This window comes from Lipotes vexillifer, unplaced genomic scaffold (genome assembly GCF_000442215.2).
Source record: "Lipotes vexillifer unplaced genomic scaffold, Lipotes_vexillifer_v1.1 scaffold370, whole genome shotgun sequence".
Lineage (NCBI taxonomy): Eukaryota > Metazoa > Chordata > Mammalia > Artiodactyla > Lipotidae > Lipotes > Lipotes vexillifer.
Genome location: NW_006772699.1, coordinates 683,108 through 707,790, shown reverse-complemented (window position 1 = coordinate 707,790; position 24,683 = coordinate 683,108). Strand labels below are relative to the sequence as shown.

At 43.0% G+C, this 24,683-nt stretch overlaps 1 protein-coding gene across 1 annotated transcript in view; it reads right to left on the bottom strand.

Moving 5' to 3' along the window:
* The window catches only part of TENM2 (teneurin transmembrane protein 2), a 1,025,435-nt gene that overhangs the window by 407,001 nt on the left and 593,751 nt on the right, over positions 1-24,683 (bottom strand). The window contains exon 3 of the mRNA XM_007447833.1: positions 23,900-24,109. Coding sequence (XP_007447895.1) covers positions 23,900-24,109 — 210 coding nt within the window. The remainder of the gene's footprint in view (positions 1-23,899; positions 24,110-24,683) is intronic.

The following is a 24,683-nucleotide window of genomic DNA, read 5'->3' as shown; positions in this document are numbered from 1 at the left end:
CTTTCCCTCCATGCTGCTCCAGAACTTCTCATTCTGTGTCTCGCTGCTTTTTAATAGGGGCACATTTTCACCTTTGTATTGGAGTTTGGGTCATAGGTGTTTTCTTCCTCTTCCTAAAGGACAGATTCAGAGTTTGAGCCTTCTTTGTATTGCCCCCAGCACAGACTCAAAAATATTTACTAGATTAGAAAAATGCAAATCAAAACTACAATGATGAGGTGAGGTATCACTTCACACCCCTCAGAATGGCCATCATCAAAAAACTCTACAAACAATAAATGCTGGAGAGGGTGTGGCGAAAAGGGAGCCCTCCTATACTGTCGGTGGGAATGTAAACTGGTACACCACTAGGAAGAACAGTACGGAGGTTCCTTAAAAAGCTAAAAACAGAGTCACCACACGATCCAGCAATCCCACTCCCGGGCATATATCTGGAGAAAACCATAATTCACAAAGATACATGCACCCCAATGTTCATTGAAGCACTATGTACAATAGCCAAGACATGGAAACAACCTAAATGTCCATCAGCAGAGAAGTGGATAAAGAAGATGTGGTACATATATACAATGGAATATTACTCAGCCATAAAAGAGGATGAAATAATGCCATTTGCAGCAACATGGATGTCATGCTGAGTGAAGTAAGTCAGAGAGAGAAAGACAAATAGCATATGATATCGCTTATATATGGACTCTGAAAAAAAGGCCACAAATGAACTTAGCTACAAAACAGAAATAGAGTTATGGATGTAGAAAATAAACTTATGGTTACCAGGGGATAAAGCGGTGCAGGGGAAGGATAAATTGGGAGATTGGGATTGACACATACACACTATTACACATAAAACAGGTAACTAATAAGGACCTACTGTATAACACAGGGAACTTGACTCAATACTCTGTAATGACCTATCTAGGAAAAGATCTAAAGAAGAGTGGATACATGTATAACGGATTCACTTTGCTGTACACATGAAATGAGCACAATATTGTAAATCAACTATACTCCGGTAAAAATTTTTTAAAAAATTTACTGAATGAACGCATGTCTGAATAAATAGCAGATATCACATGTTTTGGACAGGAGCCACATACCTCGACTACAAGCTTTCTTCATTGTCTGACTTCCATTTATAATCCATGGTATGTAGACAGGGCCCTTTACAACCAGATTCCACCCTCACTTCCGGTCATTCCCACTCTTGGCCTGAATCTAGATATATCTGCATGCTGGTCTTGGCATCAACGTTTCCCCAAGCCTTCTCCAAATGCACCATGTTCTTTCCTATCTCCATGCCTTTGCACTTGCTGTTGGGCTTTTCCTGGAACCCCACCTGCCCCTCTCAGCTGACTACTAATCATGATTTAGCAGTCAGGTGTAGGGAGACTTTCCCCCATCCCAGCTGTAGCTCAGGTGGGGAGGGGCTGGCTGTGCCATTCTAGTATTCTGTCCCACATTCATCAGAACACCTGACCTGCTGTATCGCCGTCATCTGTTTATTTCTGCTCTCCTTAGTGCCTCTCCTCAGCCCATCCTGCCACTAGCTAGATAAGGGTCTCCCTAACGCCGTGTACCTGGTGTTAGTCATCTCTGACTTTCATCTCTGTGTACCACATAATGTGTCTGTAACAGTAGATACTCAAGAAGTGCTGTGCATTGAAATGAATTCGTCATATCATTTGAGGGCAGTAAAAGCTACCTGCTAGAATCTTCAGCTTCTCAAGCCTTTAAGAACATTATTTCGAAACAACATGAAACAGCGATACTCACTGTTTAAGGCAGTGCTTCTTAAAACGTGGGTCCCAGACCAGCAGTATCGGACACTACTTGGTAACCTGTTAGAAATGCAAATGTACAGGTCCAACCTCGGACCTACCGAATTAAAAATGCTGGTAGAGGGCCTAGACATCTGCATCTTATAAGCTCTCAAGGTGATTCTAGAGCTTGCTAGCAAGAACATCTGCTTTAATGAAGCTGAAGCACCCTTTTGAGAAGTGTGTAGCAGTGAGAAGATCAGGGCCATTGGAATCAAGCAGAAATGGTTCAAATCCCGGCTGCTATACTTGATTCGATGGTTACATGATTTGGTCAAGTTAGCTAAACTCTGAGAGGCTCATTTTCTTCATCAATAAAAGGCAGAGGGACCAAAGCAAGGGACAAACTTGAAATGCCTGGTACAGTGCCTGGGACTATGGTAAATGTTCTGCAGACGTCGGTCCTTAACTTTCTGTTTCCCAAAAGGTAGGCCAAGATTAGTCCCTCCAAATCTTCAGGAGGAAGAGGAACAATGCTGCCTGGTCAAATCGTTTTTAGAAACAAGGCATCTATTCTCCTCTCGAAGATTCTCAGTTCCCATAAGCATATGGAAGACTTTGAGAAGTCTTACAACTTTTTTCCCCCCAGACTTTGTCTGATCCAGTCTTTTTCAAGGTTTTCTTTTTCTTTCTCTCCCTTTTTCCCTCCCTCCCTCCCTCCCTTCCTTCTTTTTAGGAGGACAAAACCAAAGGAACATTTCCACCTTGGATTTGCCTTTTAGATTATTTGCTTTTGAAGTGGAGTTTGGGAAGCAGAATGACCTCAAGAATTTTCTGACAGCATCATGTTGAATATTTGGCAAATATAAATTATTATTTGGCAATCACCCAACAGATAGTGAGTATACGCTAAATGCCAGGCTTTCTCTTGGGTGTTGAGGATACAGAAAGAGGGAAGGTCTGTCTGAGGAGATGATACTGGAGCTAAGTGAATGAAAGGTCAGCTATGGGGAAATAGGAAGTCAGCCATAAGTGGTCCAGATTTTATTCTAAGTGAAATGAAAATATATTTTATAAAACATGCCACTCTGGCCTGCTTTTTAGGCATGACGATCTTGCCCTATATTCTATATCTTCACTGATGAAACCAGAAACCGTAAAGATCAAGTAAGTCAAGTATTTTCTCTCCATTCAACCATCCACCCATCCATTTAATACAGAGCCATCTCTGGCTTCTGACATGCTGGGCACTGTGCTTAACAGGGAACAGAGGTTTAAAGATAAGACAAGGCTTCCCCTCTCGAGGACTTTATTATCTAATAAAGTACTCACCATGTGAAAGAGACCTGGCAGAATAAGAGATGATTATGCTCGCTGCATTGAACTACTCTGCCATATTTCTCAGGGAGTCAATGTACACCCTGGGACGCAATCTTTGGGTGGAGGAAATACCACAGGACTTTGATTACTTACATTTTATTTTACGGTATTATTTTACCATATTCAAAAGCATGCTAAGCAGAATTGTTTGGATCCTGAATTTGTGTGGCACACAGAAACTAGGGTAATAAGGATTCAAAGCTGACACGTCCAACTCAGTTCGTCTGTCATCCATTAGACCTAATCTTGCTTAGGGGTTGATCCTGTACTGAATGATTGTCCTACTACATAGTGTTAAAAGGCTTTGGAAATTTTTTCCTTCTTTATTTCATTAACCCACGTTTTTCCCCCTCTAACACTTTCTTGAAATGCTTCTTATAAAAATCTTTTTCTGTTTCCTGTGGCAAAGGAAAGGAAGAAAAATACCAGCAACAAAGCATATGCTAAGGTAATTTAAGAGCTGTGATAGGGCCTCCTTGGTGGTGCAGTGGTCGAGAGTCCGCCTGCCGATGCAGGGGACACGGGTTCGGGCCCCGGTCCGGGAAGATCCCACATGCCGCGGAGCGGCTGGCCCCGTGAGCCATGGCCGCTGAGCCTGCGCGTCCAGAGCCTGTGCTCCGCAACGGGAGAGGCCACAACAGTGAGAGGCCCGCGTACCGCAAAAAAATAAAAATAAAAAAAATAAAAAAATAAAAAAAAGTTGTGATAAGCCAAAAGGAAAAGATACACAGTCCCCAGAAACCCACGAAGTTAGAGTTTGTTCCTTTTTAAGGAAGTCTAATTGGACACTGGCAGGGGTCTTCATCAGTGTGCCTAGTTGTTTTATGAGCGGAATTTTCTACTACGACGTAGGAAGTTAAAGTGTGCGCAGAATTTCTCTGAAATTGCTTTTCTCACATCTATCGTTCAACCTTGAACTGGTCTGACCAGTTCTGGAGGGAGGAGGACCGTGGAAATATAGGTATAAACTCCGAACCTGAGGTATGTGGAGAGTTTTGACAATCTGCCAACTCTTTGGTCTGAGTAGCTACTGAGTTACTTTCCCATTATGAATTTCTCTTGTGATCATTATGGTCGGTGAGTTCTGAGTAGCCCAAGCCTAATTGTTGATAGGAGGTCTTGATGCAGGCAACGAGAAAAGAAGAAACCCAGCAAAAAGGTGATGCCTACCTGCCAGTGAAATCTCAGAGTGAATGTCAGGTTTAATGAGGGAGTCTGGAGGAAGCTTCCGAGTTCTATGGGGGAGAGTGCTTGATTTCACTGTCCACGTGGGGTGTCATGACTATTAATAAACAATAACGGTAACTTGCATGCCTGTTTCTCACTGGGAAAGGAGAGGCATTTTTTTTTCCCACACGTGATCTTGAAGTATAATTATCCCCGTGTTAAAAACGGTGAAACTAAAACAGAGAGAAGTTAATTAAAGAACTTGCCCAAGGTAACAACAGTCCAAATGCAGACGAGTCAGGCACAGACTTTGGATCTCTTACGAGAGGGTTTTTCAAAACTGTGATGGAGACAGAATAAAGGCATGGGCTCCCACTTCTAGCCCTGCTGAGGAAATACTTCTCAAGTACTTTTTCTAGCCCTGACCTCTGAAACGTGATAGCTTGGAAAATGAAATCACCTCCGTCCCCAAGTAGCTGCACAATGGAATTTGGGTGGCATTTGCCCTCCCATGTAAAGCTCTTTCCAGACGATCTCTGCTTTGGTTCTGCACCATGACAACGGGGAAGGTGTGCTGCACTATTGGTCCTTCACCTCAGGAAGGAAAACCACTCCTATGAAGAGGTCCCTTTGAAGCTTGGTTGCACTGCAACACAGGGATGTTTCTTAGATCAACCTAATCTGACCCCAGTTATTCAAAACATGCAACTCGGGCTTCCCTGGTGGCGCAGTGGTTGAGAGTCCGCCTGCCGATGCAGGGAACACGGGTTCGTGCCCCAGTCCGGGAAGATCCCACGTGCCGCAGAGCGGCTGGGCCCGAGAGCCATGGCCGCTGAGCCTGCGCGTCCGGAGCCTGTGCTCCGCAACGGGAGAGGCCACAACAGTGAGAGGCCTGCGTACCGCAAAACAAAACAAAACAAAACAAAACAAAACCTGCCCTGCGCGTCCGGAGCCTGTGCTCCGCAACGGGAGAGGCCACAACAGTGAGAGGCCTGCGTACCGCAAAACAAAACAAAACAAAACAAAACAAAAAAACATGCAACTCTGGGCATGAATATGAGCCGGGCATATATCTTCCGGTCCTTTATAAAGAAATGTATTTGGCTTATATGCATGTATGTGCTATATTTCCTCCATTCTAGGAAATGTTTTTTCCACATTTAATATTCCTGAAATTAGGACTTTGTGATTAACATGCACGTTGAAAGTAGCATTTCTTATTTCTGCTCCGAAATGCTGTAACTAAGTCCATAGTGTGCCCACTATCAATGTCATCTCACAATCTAGAGTAGGGTCTATCTATTTCTACCAGAAGCCCCTTTCACAAAGGACTTAAGGCATTTTACAAGATAATACAATGAAACAGAATTTCCCCAGCATAGGAAGTTTCCTCTTGGTATAGGTTGAATCTTTGCCAAAACAGGCTAGAGTAAAATCAAAGCCTAGAAGCCTCTGGGTTATTTTGAAAAAGGAATCTCATCTTGTGCTGCTATGAGGACATGGGCAAGTTAGGGCCAGCAGAGTCTCAGAGCTGCGGAACTCATCAGTATCAAACAGAATGCCAGAAGGAGGACAGGGGATCTGGCTCTGGTGTGATGATGGCTCTTCAAACGCAGGTAATGCCCAGCCCCTGTGACACGACGGACGTACTGTGGGTATTGAATTAAAATGTGCTGACACTCTGTGGCTGCCAATACTAACTTTGGAACCGGAGGTGAGGCAATCTTCCACACTGTATACTCCCATATCAGAAAGAACAACCACAACAAAACACTTGAGTTTGAAGTCTTCTCCAACTGGCTGCCTTGGCAGTGACCTTAGCAGATCAGCATAAAACTCAGCTATGTTATAGAGATATTTGGTCCAGGGTCCCTAGAACTCACCTAACCTTTTCGTGACCCATGTAAGCTCTCCTTCCTCTTAACTGTATATACTTGTTGATAAGTCCACCTAGAAATCCAGAGTAACTGTGCAAAGGAACCAAAGAATCTGTCCATTAGCAGTTATAATGTTACTTGGTAAATAAATTAAACTCATCACTGAGAGTACAGGAAGATAGTAGCTGAAATGTAGTTGAAAAAATTGCTGGTAGCTTAGGGGAAGTTAAGAGAAATCAGCCATGAAGGTAAAAGCCTATTTTGGGGGTGCTCCGAGCCCAAGGTGTAAGAATCCTATTAGTTCAGTGTGTTAAAACAAATCAACAGTCTGAAACACATATATAAGTATTTTCATGTAACAAAAAAAAAAAAAAAAAAGAGGAACAAACTATGACTTAATACATGTGAATAGGTAGACAAAGTCTTACAAAACAGACTTTGGTAGTGGAAAGTCTGGGGCCATTAGAGACTGATTACTATCCGTTGATAAGTAACTTCAGTTTTATGACCCTCAGATGTCTTATCTGTTAAGTGGGAAAATGAAACTCTTTATGTCCTCCTCACTACCTGGTAGTAATGGGGTTTTAAATAGATACTACAGGGCTTCCCTGGTGGCGCAGTAGTTGAGAGTCCGCCTGCCGATGCAGGAGACGCGGGTTCGTGCCCCGGTCCGGGAAGATCCCACATGCCGCGGAGCGGCTGGGTCCGTGAGCCATGGCCGCTGAGCCTGCGCGCCCGGAGCCCGGGAGAGGCCACAGCAGTGAGAGGCCCGCGTACCGCCAAAACAAACAAACAAACAAACAAACATAAATAGATACTACATATGATAGTGTTTTCTAAAGGCAAAAATGGTATACCAACAGGGATATTATTATCAATGACAGTGGTGGTGCTACCATCACCATTATCATCATCATCACCACCATCACCCATAAGCTAGACAACTGGGACCACAGTTCAAATGTCTACAGAGGCCAAGCCAATCACATAGAGAAGTTAAGTGGAAAACGCCTACCCCGTCTAAAATGCACAGCCTCTACCTGACTGCAGATATTGGTGGCCATGATGTAGGGCAGGCAGGTAATGCTAGATTTGTTGTTATTTCAAGAAAGACAGGATTACGAATGTTTATATAAAATATCCTGTTCTTATCAATGTTGTCACCGAAATAAAAACATTTAAAAAATACCGGCAAGGACAAATCACATAGGTTTGCAGGCTCACGTGTCCAAGGGCCAAATATTTGCAACCTCTGAGATAATGTACATGAACTTGTGCTTTGAAATAGACAATATCAAAGATATGTTATGCTATATAAGCATAAGTGATGGTTATTATTTAATATCATCATCAAATCATTATCATCATTACCATCACTGTCACCATCATCACCATTCATCTAGAAAGAGACAACAGTTTTAGTTTAACAGACTTGGCAACTCAAGACACCCTTAGAAGTGGACTGTGTTGTGTCTAGTTCTTATTCTTTTCCTAGAATTGTGACATTTGAAAGTTGGGAGAGACCTTTCAGAACATCTGGCCCCAATTTCCCCAACACTGTAAAATCCAAAACGGAGGGTCCAAGAGGAGAAGTGACCACCCAGGTGACACAGTGAGTTCTCGTAGAATTAGGACACAGATTGATTCATTGGTCCCCCACTGCCTCAGGGCTCTTTTCTTGTTTTCCATGATTTTCTTTCTTTGTCTCACGGATTCTTTTTTATCTTCTGAACCCCTTCAGCAATTTGAGATCAAAAAAGAGAGGCAGAAAATGCCAAGTCTGCCCAGTGTAATAAGACTTTTTTCCCTCCCTGCGAATTCTTTTCACAACCCATTTTCAGTCTCTTATATGCTAACCAGTTTTCAGTCTTCAAGAGGAGGTGCACAGGTTAGCAAAAGAAACAGAAATCCCAGCATCCTCTTATTTAAATAGGTGGTGTCCCATCCTATCTCTTCCCACTTTTTCAAGCAAATTGCTCTATCAGAGAGAGAACCCACCTAGAAATAGGGGCGGGGTCATAGGCTGATAAAGATCACTGCTCCAGTAAAATCGCTAATAGAAATGTATCACAGACAACAGTCAACTGCTGCAAGAGTAACACATAAAGCAATATCTTAAGCAGGCAGAGTGAAAGTGAGGTGGGTAATGGCGAGGCGCCCCAGGGAGATGGAAAAGGTCACTGAGATGAAAATAACCTTGGGAACTTGGAAAGAGGGCTCCATTACCACAGACAGGGAAGAAAACCCAGTATCCAATCAGATGGAACAGATTGAAATGCGATTCCAGTCAAGTGTGAATGCCACCAAATGCACGGTGGAACTACTGGGGGGGGCTGGCATGAGGGAATATGAGCCCTGCCCATCCCCACCCCACCCCCGGCTCAGTCCACGGTTGGACATCAACACAATGGAAAAGTAGGGATTTGTAAGGTCCTAATTAGCACAGGTGCATCTTCGTAAATCCTGAGTGAGGGTGAGGGGTGGGAAAATGTGATAAAGATAAATTAGGGGTCTTTCTGAGAAGGGACACGACTGTTCTGCTGAGGTGTTAAAAAAGATGCTACCCCGTCAGCTTGTTTTTTTTTCGTTTTTTTTTTTTTTTTAAAGTGAAGGGATGCAAAGCCTGCCTTTGGAGTGGAAGAGGGAAGGAAAAAGGACGATTGATCATTGCCTTTATTGTTAGCTTCCCATGGTTGAGCGTTCACTGATAGAATTGGTTCAACTCCAAGATGCTATCTTTGAAACAATTATTGTTTTCCACTAAAATACAACTCTAGCAGAAAACATTAACTGAAGTGATAACTGCCTAAATGCTTCAGTATCAAAAACGCATGTGCCTTCACATTTTTGTATTTTACAAGCACCAGAAAGGAACAGGATAATAAGCCACAGAAATCGTAAAACACGAGATGTGATAGAAAATGACAAAAGAGAGGGCTGGGGGCCTTGGAGGAATCAGGGGGGGAAGCTGGTCCTGGAACTTGAAAGCACCACACAAAATAGTTTTTCTATACTTTACTGGTTTATTCAGATTCTAGAGTTGAAATATTAACTATACTGGTTTTCTTTGCTCGCTTCTGGCTTTCTTTGCCTTGCACACTGCATATTCCATCAACCAGAAATGCCTTCTTAATTCTTTACCTCTTCTGCAACAGGATGAGGAAAACAGCCTGGGAGCCAGGGTCTGCCCTCACTACTTTCTCGGACCATTCTTCGGAAATCGAAAATAGCCTCTGCACACCTTTCCTCCATTCTTTGACTTTGTTCCTATTTATTTGTTCATTCACCTAATGTTTATTGAGCACCTGTTCTGTGCCAGGCACTGTGCTAGCTAAATGCATAAAGTAAAATGGGACACAAGGGAGATATGGTTCTTGTCTTCAACGAGCTTAAATCCAGTGTTGAGTTCAGTCAGATGGTGAGTTCAATAACAGAGGCAGCATGGGGAACCATGAAAGGGTGACTAACCCAGATCAGGTAGACCAGAAGGCTTCCCAGAGGAAAGAACACCACATGCAAAGACTCTGCAGCACGAGTGTGCCACATTCAGGAACGATGTACAGAGTGGGGTGAACAGTGACAGACGGGGATAGGGACATGCATAGGAGCCTTCTGTGATATGCTGAAATGTATAGGCTATATCCAGGGAACAAGGGGGTCCCCCCAAAGAGTCTGAAGGAGCAGAGAGATGTGTTGAGATACGCATTTTATCGAAACTCTGCTAACTGAAATGTGAGAAAGAATTAGATGACAGAGACAAAAAGAAAGAATAACCAGTTAGAATCAATTATATCTCCAGGCCAAAGATAACAGAAATTTGAGCTAGGGTAGTGGTAGCAGGGATACGAAAATATTTAAGAGTCAAATTTGATAGTGTTTGGCAATTTATTCTCCGTAGAACTGAGGAACAGAAAGCCTGGTTTCTAGGTTTCTGGCTTGAGCGACTGATTGGATGACAGTGCATGCACTGAGATGAGGAATACCAGACACGAATCAGATGGAAAGAATATGTTTGGGATTAAATATGCCGAGATTTTTGAGCTTCATTTCAGAGCTGTTGTATTTGAATTGCCTGCTGGACATCCTAGCAGAAATATATGGGGGACATTTAGATATACTGGGTAAAAGATTTGACCTGGAGAAATGGATATCAGGGTGATAAACTCATAGATAGTTCATTTTAGTTATGAGTGTAGATGATCACCCATGGGAGAGTGCATAAAAAGGAAAGGAAAGGGGGCCTGGGTTTAGGGATACCCTGACATTTAAGGGAGCAACAGAGAAGGGGGCATCTATGGGAAGACAGAAGTGGCCAGAAACATAGGAATAAGAATGAAGAGAATGTGGAACAATAGATGCCAAAGGAACTGGCATTTCAAGGTGGGAGGAGCAGTGAAGAAGGGAAATGTAAGATATGATGAGACATTTATTAAATTTAGCAAATGGGGGCTATTTGTGAATGTCGTAAAAGCAGTTATTAAGTAAGTAAAAATAAGGGGTCGCAGAGTATAAGGAAACTGAGAAAGTAGAGAGAGGCTAGACAACATTTTCAAGAAACTTTTCAAGGAGAGGAGTAATTCTCCACTTATTTAAATCCTGTTGGCAAAGACCCTCCAGAGGGGATCCTTAACACAGGGCGAAGGTGAGACCAGATGGGATCTAGAACACAAGTGGGAGGAAGGCAAGAGGGATTATGCTTCTTCCAATGTAACAGAAATAAGACAGGAGGCTTTGAGCTCTACTCTGATGCCCAACGTCTAGTAGCTCTGTCTTGCTTTGTATTCAGTTGGATTCTGCTGTGGGTGAACTGTGTTCCTCCAAAAGATATGTTGAAGTCTTAACCCCTGGTCCCTGTGAAAATGACCTTATCTGGAAATAGGGTCTTTGCAGATGGAATTAAGATGAGGTTATACTGGATTAGGGTGAGCTCTAAATCCAATCACTGGTATCCTTATAGAGAGAGATCTGGGGACCCAGAGACACATACAGGGAGAAGAGAGCCACGTGAAGATGGAGGCAGGGATTGAGCTATGCTACTACAAACAAGGAAAGCCAAGGATTCCCAGCAACCACTAGAAGTGAGGAGACACAAGGAAAGATTGTTCCCTAGAACCTTGGCAGGAAGCACGGACCAGCCAACACCTTGATTTTAGACTTCTAGCCTCTAGAACTGTAAGGGAATACATTTCTGCTGTTTTAAACTACGCAGTTTGTGGTGCCTTATAACAGTGGCCCTGGGAAATTGGTATAGATGCTAAGGCCATGCATTTACCAGGCTAGTTTCCCAGATTATGACTGTTCCACCAAAAAGTGATCAATAGAAACAACTGTCTCAAAAGCACCATCAACTCAGGAGAGCAGCTGCTAAAAAGAATGAAGAGAGAAATATTCCTTAGATCCAAGGAAGACAATAGATTGGACAAACATGCATCTTTTCTCGTCATGCCCTAGGGTACCTTTTCTGTTCTTTCTAACAGTGATCAAGCTCACACCCACAGTCATAGATGATCTCAGATGTAAAAACATTATGGTGACCTTCAGTCAACTGGCCCAAGTTGGAAGACTTTAACTGGGGATGCATCCACCTTTTCGCTGCCCCAGTCTACCACTGTCCTTTGAAAGCTAGATCAATAAGTCTGTCTTAGCTCATCTCAACATGTACCGATGGCTAAATGATACAAAAAGACCAAAGAAATGACCCTTGTCTTGAAGTGGTGACAACTTAATGTTGACACAAGTGACTTCCATGCATGAAATACCAAGAGAGTATTACAATTCAGAATGTAATGAGGTGCTGAATTGAGTAAGGCAGACTATAATACATGTACAATTCTGACTCTGGCTGGAGTTGGGCTGAGTTGGTTGGGAAAGTTTTGGGGAAAAGATGGGACCTGTACTTAGATGGCTACTGGGTTAGTGCTGAGGAGCAACAGTCATTAGGAGATCTTCTCTGTCTCATGCCATCCTAAGCCTGGGATTTTTCAGCAGGGCTTGGGGCTGGGTTGGGATAAAGCTCTAAAACCCTAACAGCTCCACAGGGCTCCCTAATAAACAGATACAAGACAAATCTACAGATCTGATGAAAATGCTCCAGTGCCCAACCATCCAAGTTCATATCGCCTGGTATCACCTCAAAGACATGGCCTCTGATCAACATACGTCTGTTGAGTGAAAATATGTCTGATGATATTAAGCAGCTACCATTTGGGGTTCTAACATTGTATTAAGTGTTTTGCGTGACCAATCTCTCGTACTTTCTTTTAAAATTCTTTTCTTTTTGTCAAAAGAAAAAAATGCGCATAGTTTAAAGAACTGCTTCAAAAATAGCAATCCTTTTGCACCACCACCAATTTCTTCTTTCCCAGAGGCAACAACATTTACCTTTATTTTAGCTGACTATTTTGGTATTTATCTCCAGGTCTATAAATAACAGGCTTTGCTGCTACTTCTTGCATTTTCCATTTTAGGCATCATCTATAGTAACTTCTCACTAGAAAAAGGCAGATCTAGGCTTCTTCTTCTATCTGCCCCATCCACATATGTACTTTTCCAATGCCCCATCCTTCAGATATAAGGCTTAGATCATTATTCAGTGTTTAAGAGCTGAGCCGTGTAGGAAACGATAACTATTTTTTATTTCTTGAACCAACTTTTTGGGAGTTGTCTTTTAAAAATTTACTGAAATTTCTATATACTTATCATGCTAGAGACTGATTTCTTTGTTCCTGTTGTACTGCTGATTCACTATGTACCCTTGGGCAAGTTACTTAACCTCTCTGTTCCACGGTTTTCCCATCTGTTGAACGGGAGATCATACCAACCCACAGCATAACGGTGTCAATGTCCTCCAGCCAAAACACCACTAGGAACATAACTGTGGTCAAACCAAACAAAGATGGGTTTATTAACTCATTGCAAGGAGGGAGAAGATACACAGCGGGGCACCATGGGGTGCTTCAGTTGAGGGTATTAGAGAGGGCCATGGTCAGTGATTTTAGGGAGGGGCCAAAGAAACCGGTTCACTCTCCATTTGGTGCTGTCAGTCAGTGGGAATGATCCTGGTTGGATCGCAATATATTTCATCTATAGGAAGACTGACTAGAAGAGGCTAACACTGCCACTGGTAAAGAAAGTACAGTCACTCATTTCAGCCTGGAGAGGGGGGTGTTTTGTACTTTTCTGTTTGGGACAGTGACCTGGTTTCTGTCTGTGTTCAGGCAAGATTATGACGTCGTCTTGGTTTCACTTTATCTCACTTTATCCCAACCACAGAGAGGTCTTGAGGAATGTTGGTATTCAGTAAGCTTGCTTAGGTTCAAGGGGAGAACACCATGACCTAGCTGGGAATGCCAGGCCAGCTCCTAACAGCACTTATGCCCAGATGCTAGTGTCAGGCCAGTTCCCAGCGTCAAGGGCTGATTTTCCTGTTCTCATTGGTAAGAAGGATTAAATGAGCTGCCATATGTAAAAAATCATTAAAACAATGGCTGCTATAAAATAAGCCCTTACAGGGCTTCCCTGGTGGCACAGTGGTTGAGAGTCCGCCTGCCGATGCAGGGGATGCGGATTCGTGCCCGGATCTGGGAGGATCCCACGTGCCGCGGAGCGGCTGGGCCCGTGAGCCATGGCCGCTGAGCCTGTGCGTCCGGAGCCTGTGCTCCGCAATGGGAGACGCCAGGGCAGTGAGAGGCCCGCATACCGCAAAAAAAAAAAAAAAAAAAAAAGCCCTTACAAGTGTTTGTTATATGACACTAAATGCACAGGGTACGGAAGAGAATAGGTAAGTGGGACAACATCAAAATTAAAAACTTTTGCACAACAAAGGACACTCGACAGAGTGAAAAGGCAACCTCCAGAATTCAAGAAAATATTTCCAAATCATATTTCTAATAAGTGATTGATATCCAGAGTACAGGCAGACCTCAAAGATACTGTGGATTTGGTTTCAGACCACCACAATAAAGCTAATATTGCAATAAAGCAAGTTACATGAATTTTTTTGTCTACCAGTGCATTTAAAGTTATCTTTACGCTATACTGTAGTCTATTAAATGTACAATAGCATTACGTCTAAAAATACAATGCACATACCTTAATTAAAAATACTTTATTGCTAAGGGGCTTCCCTGGTGGCGCAGTGGTTGAGAGTCCGCCTGCTGATGCAGGTGACGCGGGTTCGTGCCCCGGTCCGGGAAGATCCCAGGTGCCACGGAGCGGCTGGGCCCGTGAGCCATGACCGCTGAGCCTGCGCGTCCGGAGCCTGTGCTCCGCGGCGGGAGAGGCCACAGCAGTGAGAGGCCCCCGTACCAAAAAAAAAAAAAAAAAAAAAAAAAAAAACTTTATTGCTAAAAAAATGCTAATTATCATCTGAGCTTTCAGTGAGTCAGAGTAATAACAGCAAAGATCACTGATCAGGGATCACCATATCAAATATAATAAGAATGAAAAACTGAAATTTTGCAAGAATTACAAAATGTGACAGAGACATGAAGTGAGGAAACGCTGTTGGAAAACTGACACCAATAGACTTGCTTGACTCAGGGTTGCCACAAACCTTCAATTTGTAAAAAACATAATATCTGTGAAACGCAGTAAAGCAAAGCACAATAAAACAGGATATGCGTGTATATAAAGAACTCCTACAACTCAACAACGACAACAAACAACCTGATTAAAAAGTGGGCAAAGAACCTGAATACACATTTTTCCAAAGAAGATATACAAATGGCCAGTAAGTACATGAAAAGATGCTCAACAGCACTAATTATTAGGTAAATGCAAATCAAAACCACTTCACATGCGTTATGATGGCAATTATTAAAAAAAAAAAACACACAGAAAATCACAAGTGTTAGAAGGATGTAGAGAAATTGTAACTCTTGTGCATTGACGGTGGGGTAATAAAATGGTGTAGCCACTATGGAAAATGGTATGGCAAGTCCTCAAAAAATTAAACACAGAATTACTATACGATTCAGGGATTCCAATTCTGGGTATATACCCAAAAGAAGTCAGAGCTGGTCCTCGAACAGATATCTGTACACCAGTGCTCATAGCAGCATGAATCACCATAGCCAAAAGGTGGAAATAACCCAAGTGTCTAGTGACTGATAAATGAATAATTAAAATGTGGTATACAGATACAAAAGAATAGTATTCAGCCTTATAAAGGGAGGAAATCCTGACACCTGACACAACATGGATGAATCTTGAAGTCATTATACTAAGTGAAATAAGCTGGTCACAAAAAGACACACATTGTGTGATTCCACTCATCTGAGGTACCTAGAGTAGTCAAATTCATAGAGGCAGAAAGTAAAACGGTGGTTGCAAGGGGCTGGGGTGAACAGGGAGTTAGTGTTCGATGGGTAGAGAGTTTCTGTTGGGAAGATGAAAAAGTTCTGGAGATGGACGGTGGTGACAGTTGCACAACAATGTGAATATACTTCATGCCACAGAATGGGACACTTAAACATGATATTAAAAAAAAGATAAATTTCATGTTATGTATATTTTATCACAATGTATTTGCTCAAGTAAAAAATAAATAACATCAAACCTGATCTCTCTTCCATCTAAATCTCCTTTCAAGATATTCAGATGCATCAGAACGTCCTTTAATATTCATGACAACTTTAGGAGTTGTAGACTTTTATTACTGTTTTACTGATGAAAAAAACCGAGGCATAGATGAAGTAAGTCATTCATGATCACAGTGTTAGAAAGTGGCTGAACTATGATTTGAATCGAACTAGTACAGACTACAGTTATTCTTTTTTTTTTTTTTTTTTTGCGGTACGCGGGCCTCTCACTGTTGTGGCCTCTCCGGTTGTGGAGCACAGGCTCCGCGGCCATGGCTCACGGGCCCAGCCGCTCCGTGGCACGTGGGATCTTCCCGGACCGGGGCACGAACCCGTGTCCCCTGCATCAGCAGGCGGACTCTCAACCACTGCGCCAGCAGGGAAGCCCTACAGTTATTCTTAATTATTATTTTTGGGAGGGGTTTAAGAGATTTACCAGGGACTGGGGTTATAACTTCTGTTGAAACTGCCCACTGGTAGAAGAAATCTATCTTTTCATTTAATAGAGCACTGAGACATTTCTAGCAAGGGACTGGGACCACATTTTTTTGTTCTGTGTTTTTGGCGGTACGCGGGCCTCTCACTGCTGTGGCCTCTCCCGTTGCGGAGCACAGGCTCCGGACGCGCAGGCTGAGCAGCCATGGCTCACGGGCCCAGCCGCTCCGCGGCGTGTAGGATCTTCCCGGACCGGAGCACGAACCCGCATCCCCTGCATCGGCCGGCGGACTCTCAACCACTGCGCCACCAGGGAAGCCCTGGGACCACATTTTTAAATGGCTATTTAATATTATGCGAGAAGCTAGTTAGAATTAAATGTAGTCTTGAAGAAAAATTGGGAGAAGCTGAAGTTCTGGGTAAAAATTGTTAGGGGCAGGAAACTGTTAAGATGTCACATATAGGACATCTTGTATGTACCATGAAGCCAGGGAGAGAGATGGAGAGGTAGAATGTACACAATGCTTATCGACCTTGGGAATTTTGTCAATAGCAAGATTATTTGCTGAGAAGAAACATCTCACTGCTGTATGTCACTTCCGTGCTACGCATCTCCAAAGGAATTATCTGTCCATCTTGCCTGTGTGCTCATTTGCACTGTGGTGCAGAACAGCAGTCCCAGCCCCAGCTGGGCTGGAAATTGGTGAACCTATACAAACTACGTGTTTGTGTGTGTGTACACATACACACGCAAGTGCATTACAAGAAGGCAAAAATAAAAACAAGAAAAGGTCCAACCTCTGTTTAGCAATGTCAAGAGAGTCCCTGAGAGCTATCAATTCCCAATCTCAGAGTGGAAGACCTTGTTTCAGAGGCTGGGGTGAGGCTCTCTGGGAGCCCAGGTCAGTGGTACAGGTGCTTGCTTTTTCTGCCTGCTGGGATGGATATTGACATTTTCAACCAAGGGTCATCAGACCCCAAAACCACGCTTCTCAGCTTCTGCAGGAAAACTGCAAGCAGCTACTTTGCATGACTGTGTAGGTCTCAATTTTGACAAAGCCCTAGAGGATGGGGTGAAATCCACACTATGCAGCAAGGCGGGTTTGGGGCGGGCCTATAAACGTGGCGACAGTCTGGTCCAGCTGGATGCGAGGAACTTACACACACAAAGAATGTTACAGCAAGAAGGGAAGCTCAGAGACCTTCTGGGGCAATGCTCAACCTTCACAGGTAGGGAAAGCGAGGCACAGGATTATTGAAGATCGTGCTGTGAATTGAATCAGGGACGGAGTATAGAAAAACTAAGTTCTTCAGCTTCTATTTTAGAGCCTTCCCATTACACTCACGCTTCCCAAACTTGCCAGACCCTAAGAACCATCCGAAGAGAGGAGTGAAATCACAGTTCCTGGGCTCCTCCTCAACTTATTCAACCAGAATCTTCTGGAAAGAGTCAGGGGATATGTGTGTTTGCCAAGCAGTGGGGGTGAGGAGTATTTTGTGATGCTGTGTCAGTTTTTTCCCAACCTTCTGAACACTGTAACTCATGCCCCTTAATGCAACGCGTTCATTGTCTTCTGTTTCAATAAGCCACACAAATATTTTAGAGGTTAACATTTAACAGAGGGGTAGGGAGAAAAGTCTCTGGAATTAGGAAGGTTGGGTTTGAAACCCAGGCCCTTCATCTCCCAGTTGTGTGACTTTGGTCACTTAACTTCTTTGTGCCACAGTTTTCTCATCAATAGAATGGGTATGATGGCAATCCTTGCTGCACTGGGATGTGGTGGTGGTTAGATGAAAGTAAATGAAGTAAGGTATATAGAATGCTCAGCACAATAGCTAGCGGGGAGGGAGAAGGCGGCCTTGGGCTGAGAGCCAATCCCATGGGCGTTGCATTTAGGGCAAGAGTAGGGGGTGAGTGTGTCCTCCCCAGCCTTGAGATGGCATCCAGGACTCACTCCATGCTGCTGGTATGCTGGGAACCCCGCTAGAGGAGAGGCGGCCAAACCAATGCCTGGAACCAGAAGGGGAATTACAGGTAGCTCTGAACATCTGAGCCCGACATCCAAGCTGATGGAGGAGAAACGGGAACCAAGGGACTCATGCATAAAACAAATCCAATTTGGGAGAGGAAATGACGTTTGGACTCGCTTTCCTCACCCCCAAATCAAGAGTGAAGAATGAAATCTCTCCCAGACAGGTGAGGCCTCCTTTGACTGAGGCTCCCACCTGGGGCCCCCTCTGGGCCCCTTACGTTGGCTCTGCCACTACTTGTCATGATATGGACAAAAAGTATTTTTCAAAACCTTCTCATTTAAAGACGATCTACAAAGTCCTAGAGTATAGAAAAACAGACAAGACAAAACAAAACAAATAATAGGTATATTGAATATGTTTTGTAAAATAAGTATATTTCCCTGAGCTGGGATAGTCTAACCTGACTTCTTTCCCCATTAGGATCTATTTTCTTCATTCATACATGATGAAAAACATTACATTTAGCCGTTACTGAAGACACTAATTAATTCATTTATTTAATAAATACTTATTGAGCATCTATTGTGGACTGACACCAGGAGTCCTCCAGCGGAGGTTTCTGTGTAAGGAAGTGAAGCCAAGAGAAGAAACAACAGCCTAGAAAGAACAGACTAAAGTTAAAATGCAGGACCTTAAAAGTGGTCGGATAAACAGCTTCACAATGCAGAACGACTTCTAAACGACAGTGGCGTGCTATTATCAGCACAGTCCAATCATCCATGTGCATAAGAATTGCTGTGAGCTATTCAGGAAATCCTAAACCAAATTAAATTATAGTGGGCATAATCTGTTGAAGGAGGCAAGAAAATCTGTAACATATGAAAGGAAAAATTCTTCCCCAAACCTAAAATATATAAGGGGAAGACCTTTCATTAACATAAAAAATTTCTGTGCACCCCCCTTCTTCCTCATCCCACATCCAGCCCCGTGGATGGTGGGAGAAGCCAGATGAGTGAGGCTGTCGAGGGCAGCGCTTTAGTCTTCAGGAGAGGATATCGTTTCTAACTTCTGTCAAGACAAATTTGTAACGTAGAACATCTGCTTTTCAGGTTCTGGGGGGTGACTATCACCCCAAAGTTGGCTAATTCCTGTAAACATTTAGTTATGAGCAATGGTATTTAAGGTCTATTGTCTATGGGGCATACGGTTTACACGCTCCTTTATAGAACTAAGGTTTATGGACGGACCAAGTCAAGTTTCGCCCTTGGGCTGTGCAATTTTGGCGCATTAGTAGAATGGGTTTTTAAATGAAAATATTCTCTATGGCTTATGTGGAGGGAGGTTATAAGAAATTTTGACAGGATATTCTGTAGCATATGAATTATGGCGTGTTTCTGAGAATCGTTCATCTGGAATGCACACATCATCTCCTGTAAGAGAAATTTCTTCCTGGCCTCACTATAAGGATTCACAGAATTTCCCTGATGCTGTCAGTTGATTTGCTTTTATCTCACAGATGTTGTGCATCTTGCTCTTTCTCTTTTTGCTCTGGTTTCTAGGAAGCTTAGAATCAAGTTTCTATCTTAAATAACAGAACAGGACTTTATGTATATAAGCCTACGTGTACGTTCTTCCCCCTAGATTTTTCCCTTTATCCTTACTGTATCATTTTATAGTTCTCCAGTTTAAAAAAAAAAATTGTTTTAAGCTGTCACAAATTATAGGGAAGATGTAAGAAAAGGAATGAATGAATGAATGGATGGCTGAATTACTGAATGAGTAAAGGCCTTTTGCTTTATGATGCCAGATAAATAAGAGAAACATTAAATTAGCTAGGCAATTGAATTCCTGAACCACTCTAGGAAACCGGGAGCTTGCTGGTTTTGAAGTATTATGTTCTTTAGAATTAACCAAGGCGTTGCTTTTTAAAAAAGAGCTGGCTGGTGCTTTTTGACCACCTAGAGGGGTGGGATAGGGAGGGTGGGAGGGAGATGCAAGAGGGAGGGGGTATGGGGATATATGCATACGTATAGCTGATTCACTTTGTTATACAGCAGAAACTGACACAACATTGTAAAGCAATTATACTCCAATAAAGATGTTATTAAAAAAAAAAAAAGAAAAGCTGGGCGCCTTCAATGCACTTTAACAAACTGACACTGTCCAGCAGGGACAGCTCCTGTGCCACACAGAACCTATGGAAAGGGTCCTGGCAGAGGCATACTGGTTACATTTCTTCTGTATCATTTGATGTTACTAATGAGTATTCCAAACTCCTTTTATTTAGACTTTCAAGAAAATGAAAACTCAACCTTTTAGAGTGGAGGAGGTAAGCCAATGCTTTTAGACCGGGTATTTTCTGCCTCATATTCTGAGAGCAAAGTGCAAACCCCATTCTGATTTGGAAGGTAGTCTTATTTGTCCATCGGCAGGAGCCTCCATTATGCTGCCACTGAGATCCAGATTTTTTTCTTCCAGGTGAGTTATTTCATAGATTTGAAAGTATGCTGCTACAGACAAGAAACATCTCTGAAGCTGACCTGTCCTGGCAGAAGGTCAGAACACAGGATGAGCCACTTGCTGGAGTTCAGCTATCTGGAAGAAAATGCTTGAGGTGATGGGAAACGCTCCTCTTCTAAGCAGCTCACTAGCTGTACCTGGGTATCTGCACGATTGGCCAAGATTGAAGGTGAGAGCAATTTGGCTGCAAAGGTGCCAAGGTTTTAGTACCGTCCACTAAAGAATGCACTACAGTCACAGAAAATAATGACAGTGGAACCATAAAGGTGAAGTTTTTTTGTTGCTTTGAGGAGGTGTTCATGTCAAAAGCGTTTTAGTCATATAGTTTATGTCCAGTTTGTCTCTTTAGAACAGAGGCTCTTTGGGCAGGAAATGAGTGCAGTCACTCTCCTAATGATGGGCTTCACTAACGTCAAGTCGTAACAGCAACAATAAGGGGACAGCAGGAAATAATTCTTTTACTGTCATGTATGGGCTGAAGAAAGTGTTGGAAGGGGTTTTATTTCACCTAAGAAAGAGGCGAAGACCAAACTGGACCAGATCTTCAAAGCACAAGGTCATTGCCAAGAGACCAAATTCAAAAATTCTGTGTTATTAACCAGCTAGACATAACATAATCAATCACATGGGCGCTTGCTTTGTGCCTCCGCACCGACCGAAAAACCCAGCCCCTTTTCATCAGACTCAATTCAGAACACCCAGGTGCGGCTCTGTACTTTGCACCTTCTGTGTCAAATTCTATTTTCAATCCTTTATGTCAAATTTAAATTCATGGCAACTGCATTCAGATCTCGATAGAATCCCCAACTTGCCCTGGACCCCAAATCCATTCCGCAACACACACACACACACGTGAGCACACACATTTGAACTTGATTTGCACTCACTTCAGCGCTAAGACAGAGTCAAGAATTTTGAATGGCTGCCTGTTGGCCGGAGCTTTAACCAGTTCTCAGGTAAGTACCCCACTGAAAACAAGGATGTTGCCCATTGGTGTCTTCACCCCTAAGGTGAAGAAATCCTATCAGGGTACTTCTTGTGTGGGATGAAAATGGACCCTCAAATTTTCTGTGGTATTTTGCCCTGTTACTGAAGCTTAAATTGCTATCAATCTTAAGTGAGCTGAACAAATTGGTGTGAGTGATGAGAAAATGGATAAGTTTGACTCTGAACACACGCATCTGTTGTGTCCACCAAAATGAGGTCTTGATTAGGCAGAAAATCCACAAAAACTCCCTATCAACCACTCACAATCTGACACAATGTCCAAAAGAAAAGAAATCACTCACAGCGTTATTACTAAGAAAACATTCTAGACAGCCCTGAGATTAAGAACTGACCCCTCTTATGGAAATCAACTTGGCTTGGGTATACGTATATGCATAAAAGGATATAGTTTTTAAAAGCTCATTTTCTTGCTAATAATCATCTTTTTTAAAAAGCTATCAGCAGGTGCACCTCATTTCAAAAGCGTCTTGTACTTTATAATACAATATTCATCACAATTACATAGTAGGGAATAAAAAGCAGCAAAACATAAGCGAGGATAGTTCAATTAAATGCAACATAATCTCTGCAGCAAAAAAAAAAAAAAAAAAAAAAAAAAAAAAAAGATCCTGTAGCTAAAATCAGGTTCTGATGAAAGAAAAAAAGGGAATATATTTCCACATATTTTTAATTATATAGTATTTCCTCAAACATGATTTTTCATAATATATTCCATTAAGTTAACATCATATTTGAAGAAAGAGCATTTTCCGATTTCATTCTAAGCCTGATTTTGAGCAATTACAGTGTCATTGTTCCGCGGCAGAAAGGTTGAATTCATTTACTGTGTGGTTACGCTAGTCATGATTGATGTCTCTTCTCCAAATGACAAACCAATCACCCCAATGATGTAATGTCATTTTAAGAGTGCCATAATCACATTTCTCTCAAACTAGAAGTTCTGATGAGTTCTAATAAAGATTTATGGTAGATTAAAGGCCTTTATAATATCAACAATGGATTGCTCATTTGATGAGAGATTTGATTAGGTAATTTTTTTTGAAAAAGAATATGAGTTTACTAAATATATCAGGCCTGGCTTTGAAGAAAGGCACAGGCCGTCATAAGTAGCAGTACATCATTCCATCTTCTGAATGAATCATCTTAAATGTATTTACGAGGTCCTCTGTCATTGCAGAGGTTGAGGCCACTGGTGGCATATACTCATGGGTGGAGCTAAAACACAATCCCATCAAGAAACACTCTTGGCGTGGAAAGCTCTGGATTGCTTTTGATGGGACATGCTAAGGAACACCACGAGTGGCCAACTCAAAAGGTAACTCCAAAGCCTTGGGATTGGAAGCAGTTAATTTTTGCAAATGTCTCTCCTTGGGCCCACGGGTGCTTAACCCTAGATATTGCTCAATCCTACACTCACATGTTTTGTGAACATACCACCAGCAGCAGAGACTGAAATAAGGCATGGCTACTGTGGGACCTGGGACAATTCCACCTAAGATTTAGAGATCTGGAGCTGAGGCGGGCACCACAAAATCCTCAAAAGGGGGATGGAATGCTGTGACCAGTCCCTTTGCTCTGTGAATGTGAAAATCACCATGAGAACCAGGGATTTAGAGGCAGTATATATCACGGTACCACGCGATCAGCTTGTTACTTTCAAGTGAAGTGGGACAAATAGAGGGTTAGAGGAGAGGTCACCCCCCAAGCACTTCAGACTTGGCCAGACATTCAGCATTCATGTCAAGGGAACACATTTTAATCGCAAAATCATCTAAACAAGCAAGAAAGAGTCAGAAGCCAACCATCAGAAAAACAAGAGATCTGAGATGCACACACACTGGGCACGTGAGGGTGTCCGGGGTCACTTGGCTATGACCAGAATTGTAGGAGTACAGCATTCAATATTCCATCATCTCTCTGCACTTCCCCCTTGAGACCTGCATGCTCTCACATGCAGCGGTGGGCAAATTCCTCCCACTGAAGGAGGCCCAAACTCTGTTCGGCTAAGCAATGCCTCTTCAGTAACTGCAGCCTTTAAACAAACATACTCTGGAACTGCAATGCCACCAAATGACAAGCGCGCTTCACCTCCCCGCTCCCCACACCACCTTCTCCCCAGCCCTTGTGCCAGAGTTGTCATTTTGCAGGAGACCTGAGACTGTCACACACACAACATGTTCAGACACCACAGTTTCCTTACCACCGCTGGAGGCTTGCTGGGGCCCTGAGCATGCTCTGAGCAGGTATGAATTGGGGGAGAACTCCTCATCGGGGTTGGTGTCCATGATTTGATGGGAGGTGTTGCTGTCTAGCAATGGCATCTGGCAGCTAACTGGTGGAGGATTATGGGAGCTAGGCAGCTGAGCAGATGGGAGGAGGCTAGACGAGGATGTAGGTGGAATGGGACGACCTGGGAAAGAGGACAGAGGGGTCAAAGGTCAGCAATGAATGTCATGAGAGCAACCAGAGAAAGTTACATTGCAACCACCTCACAATACAAATAGCCAAAAAAAAAAAAAGAAAGAAAGAAAAAGAAAAGAAAAAAAATGCTCCGCATGTATTTTTTCAAGTGGTTTGAGGTTTCTCCAAATGTCCAAATTCATACGACCATAGTTGCGCTTTTCAGAAAACGGGCATGAGCGGAAGTATCCATCTACACAGCTGAAACGGAATCAGTCAGGAAAACATCCACTTCCTTCTCTCTCTCCTGCTATGGTCCTAACTGAAGTCTCCATCATCTCTCAATGGACTAGCTCCCTGAGGTTCTCCCTGCTTCCACTCTTGTCATACGCCATCTATATCTCCCTTTGTCTCTCTCCCTTCTCTACAGCAGCCAGAATGCTATTTTTTTTTTTTTTTTTTTTTTTTTTTTTTTTGCGGTACGCGGGCCTCTCACTGTTGTGTCCCCTCCCGTTGCGGAGCACAGGCTCCGGACGCGCAGGCTCAGCGGCCATGGCTCACGGGCCCAGCCGCTCCCCGGCATG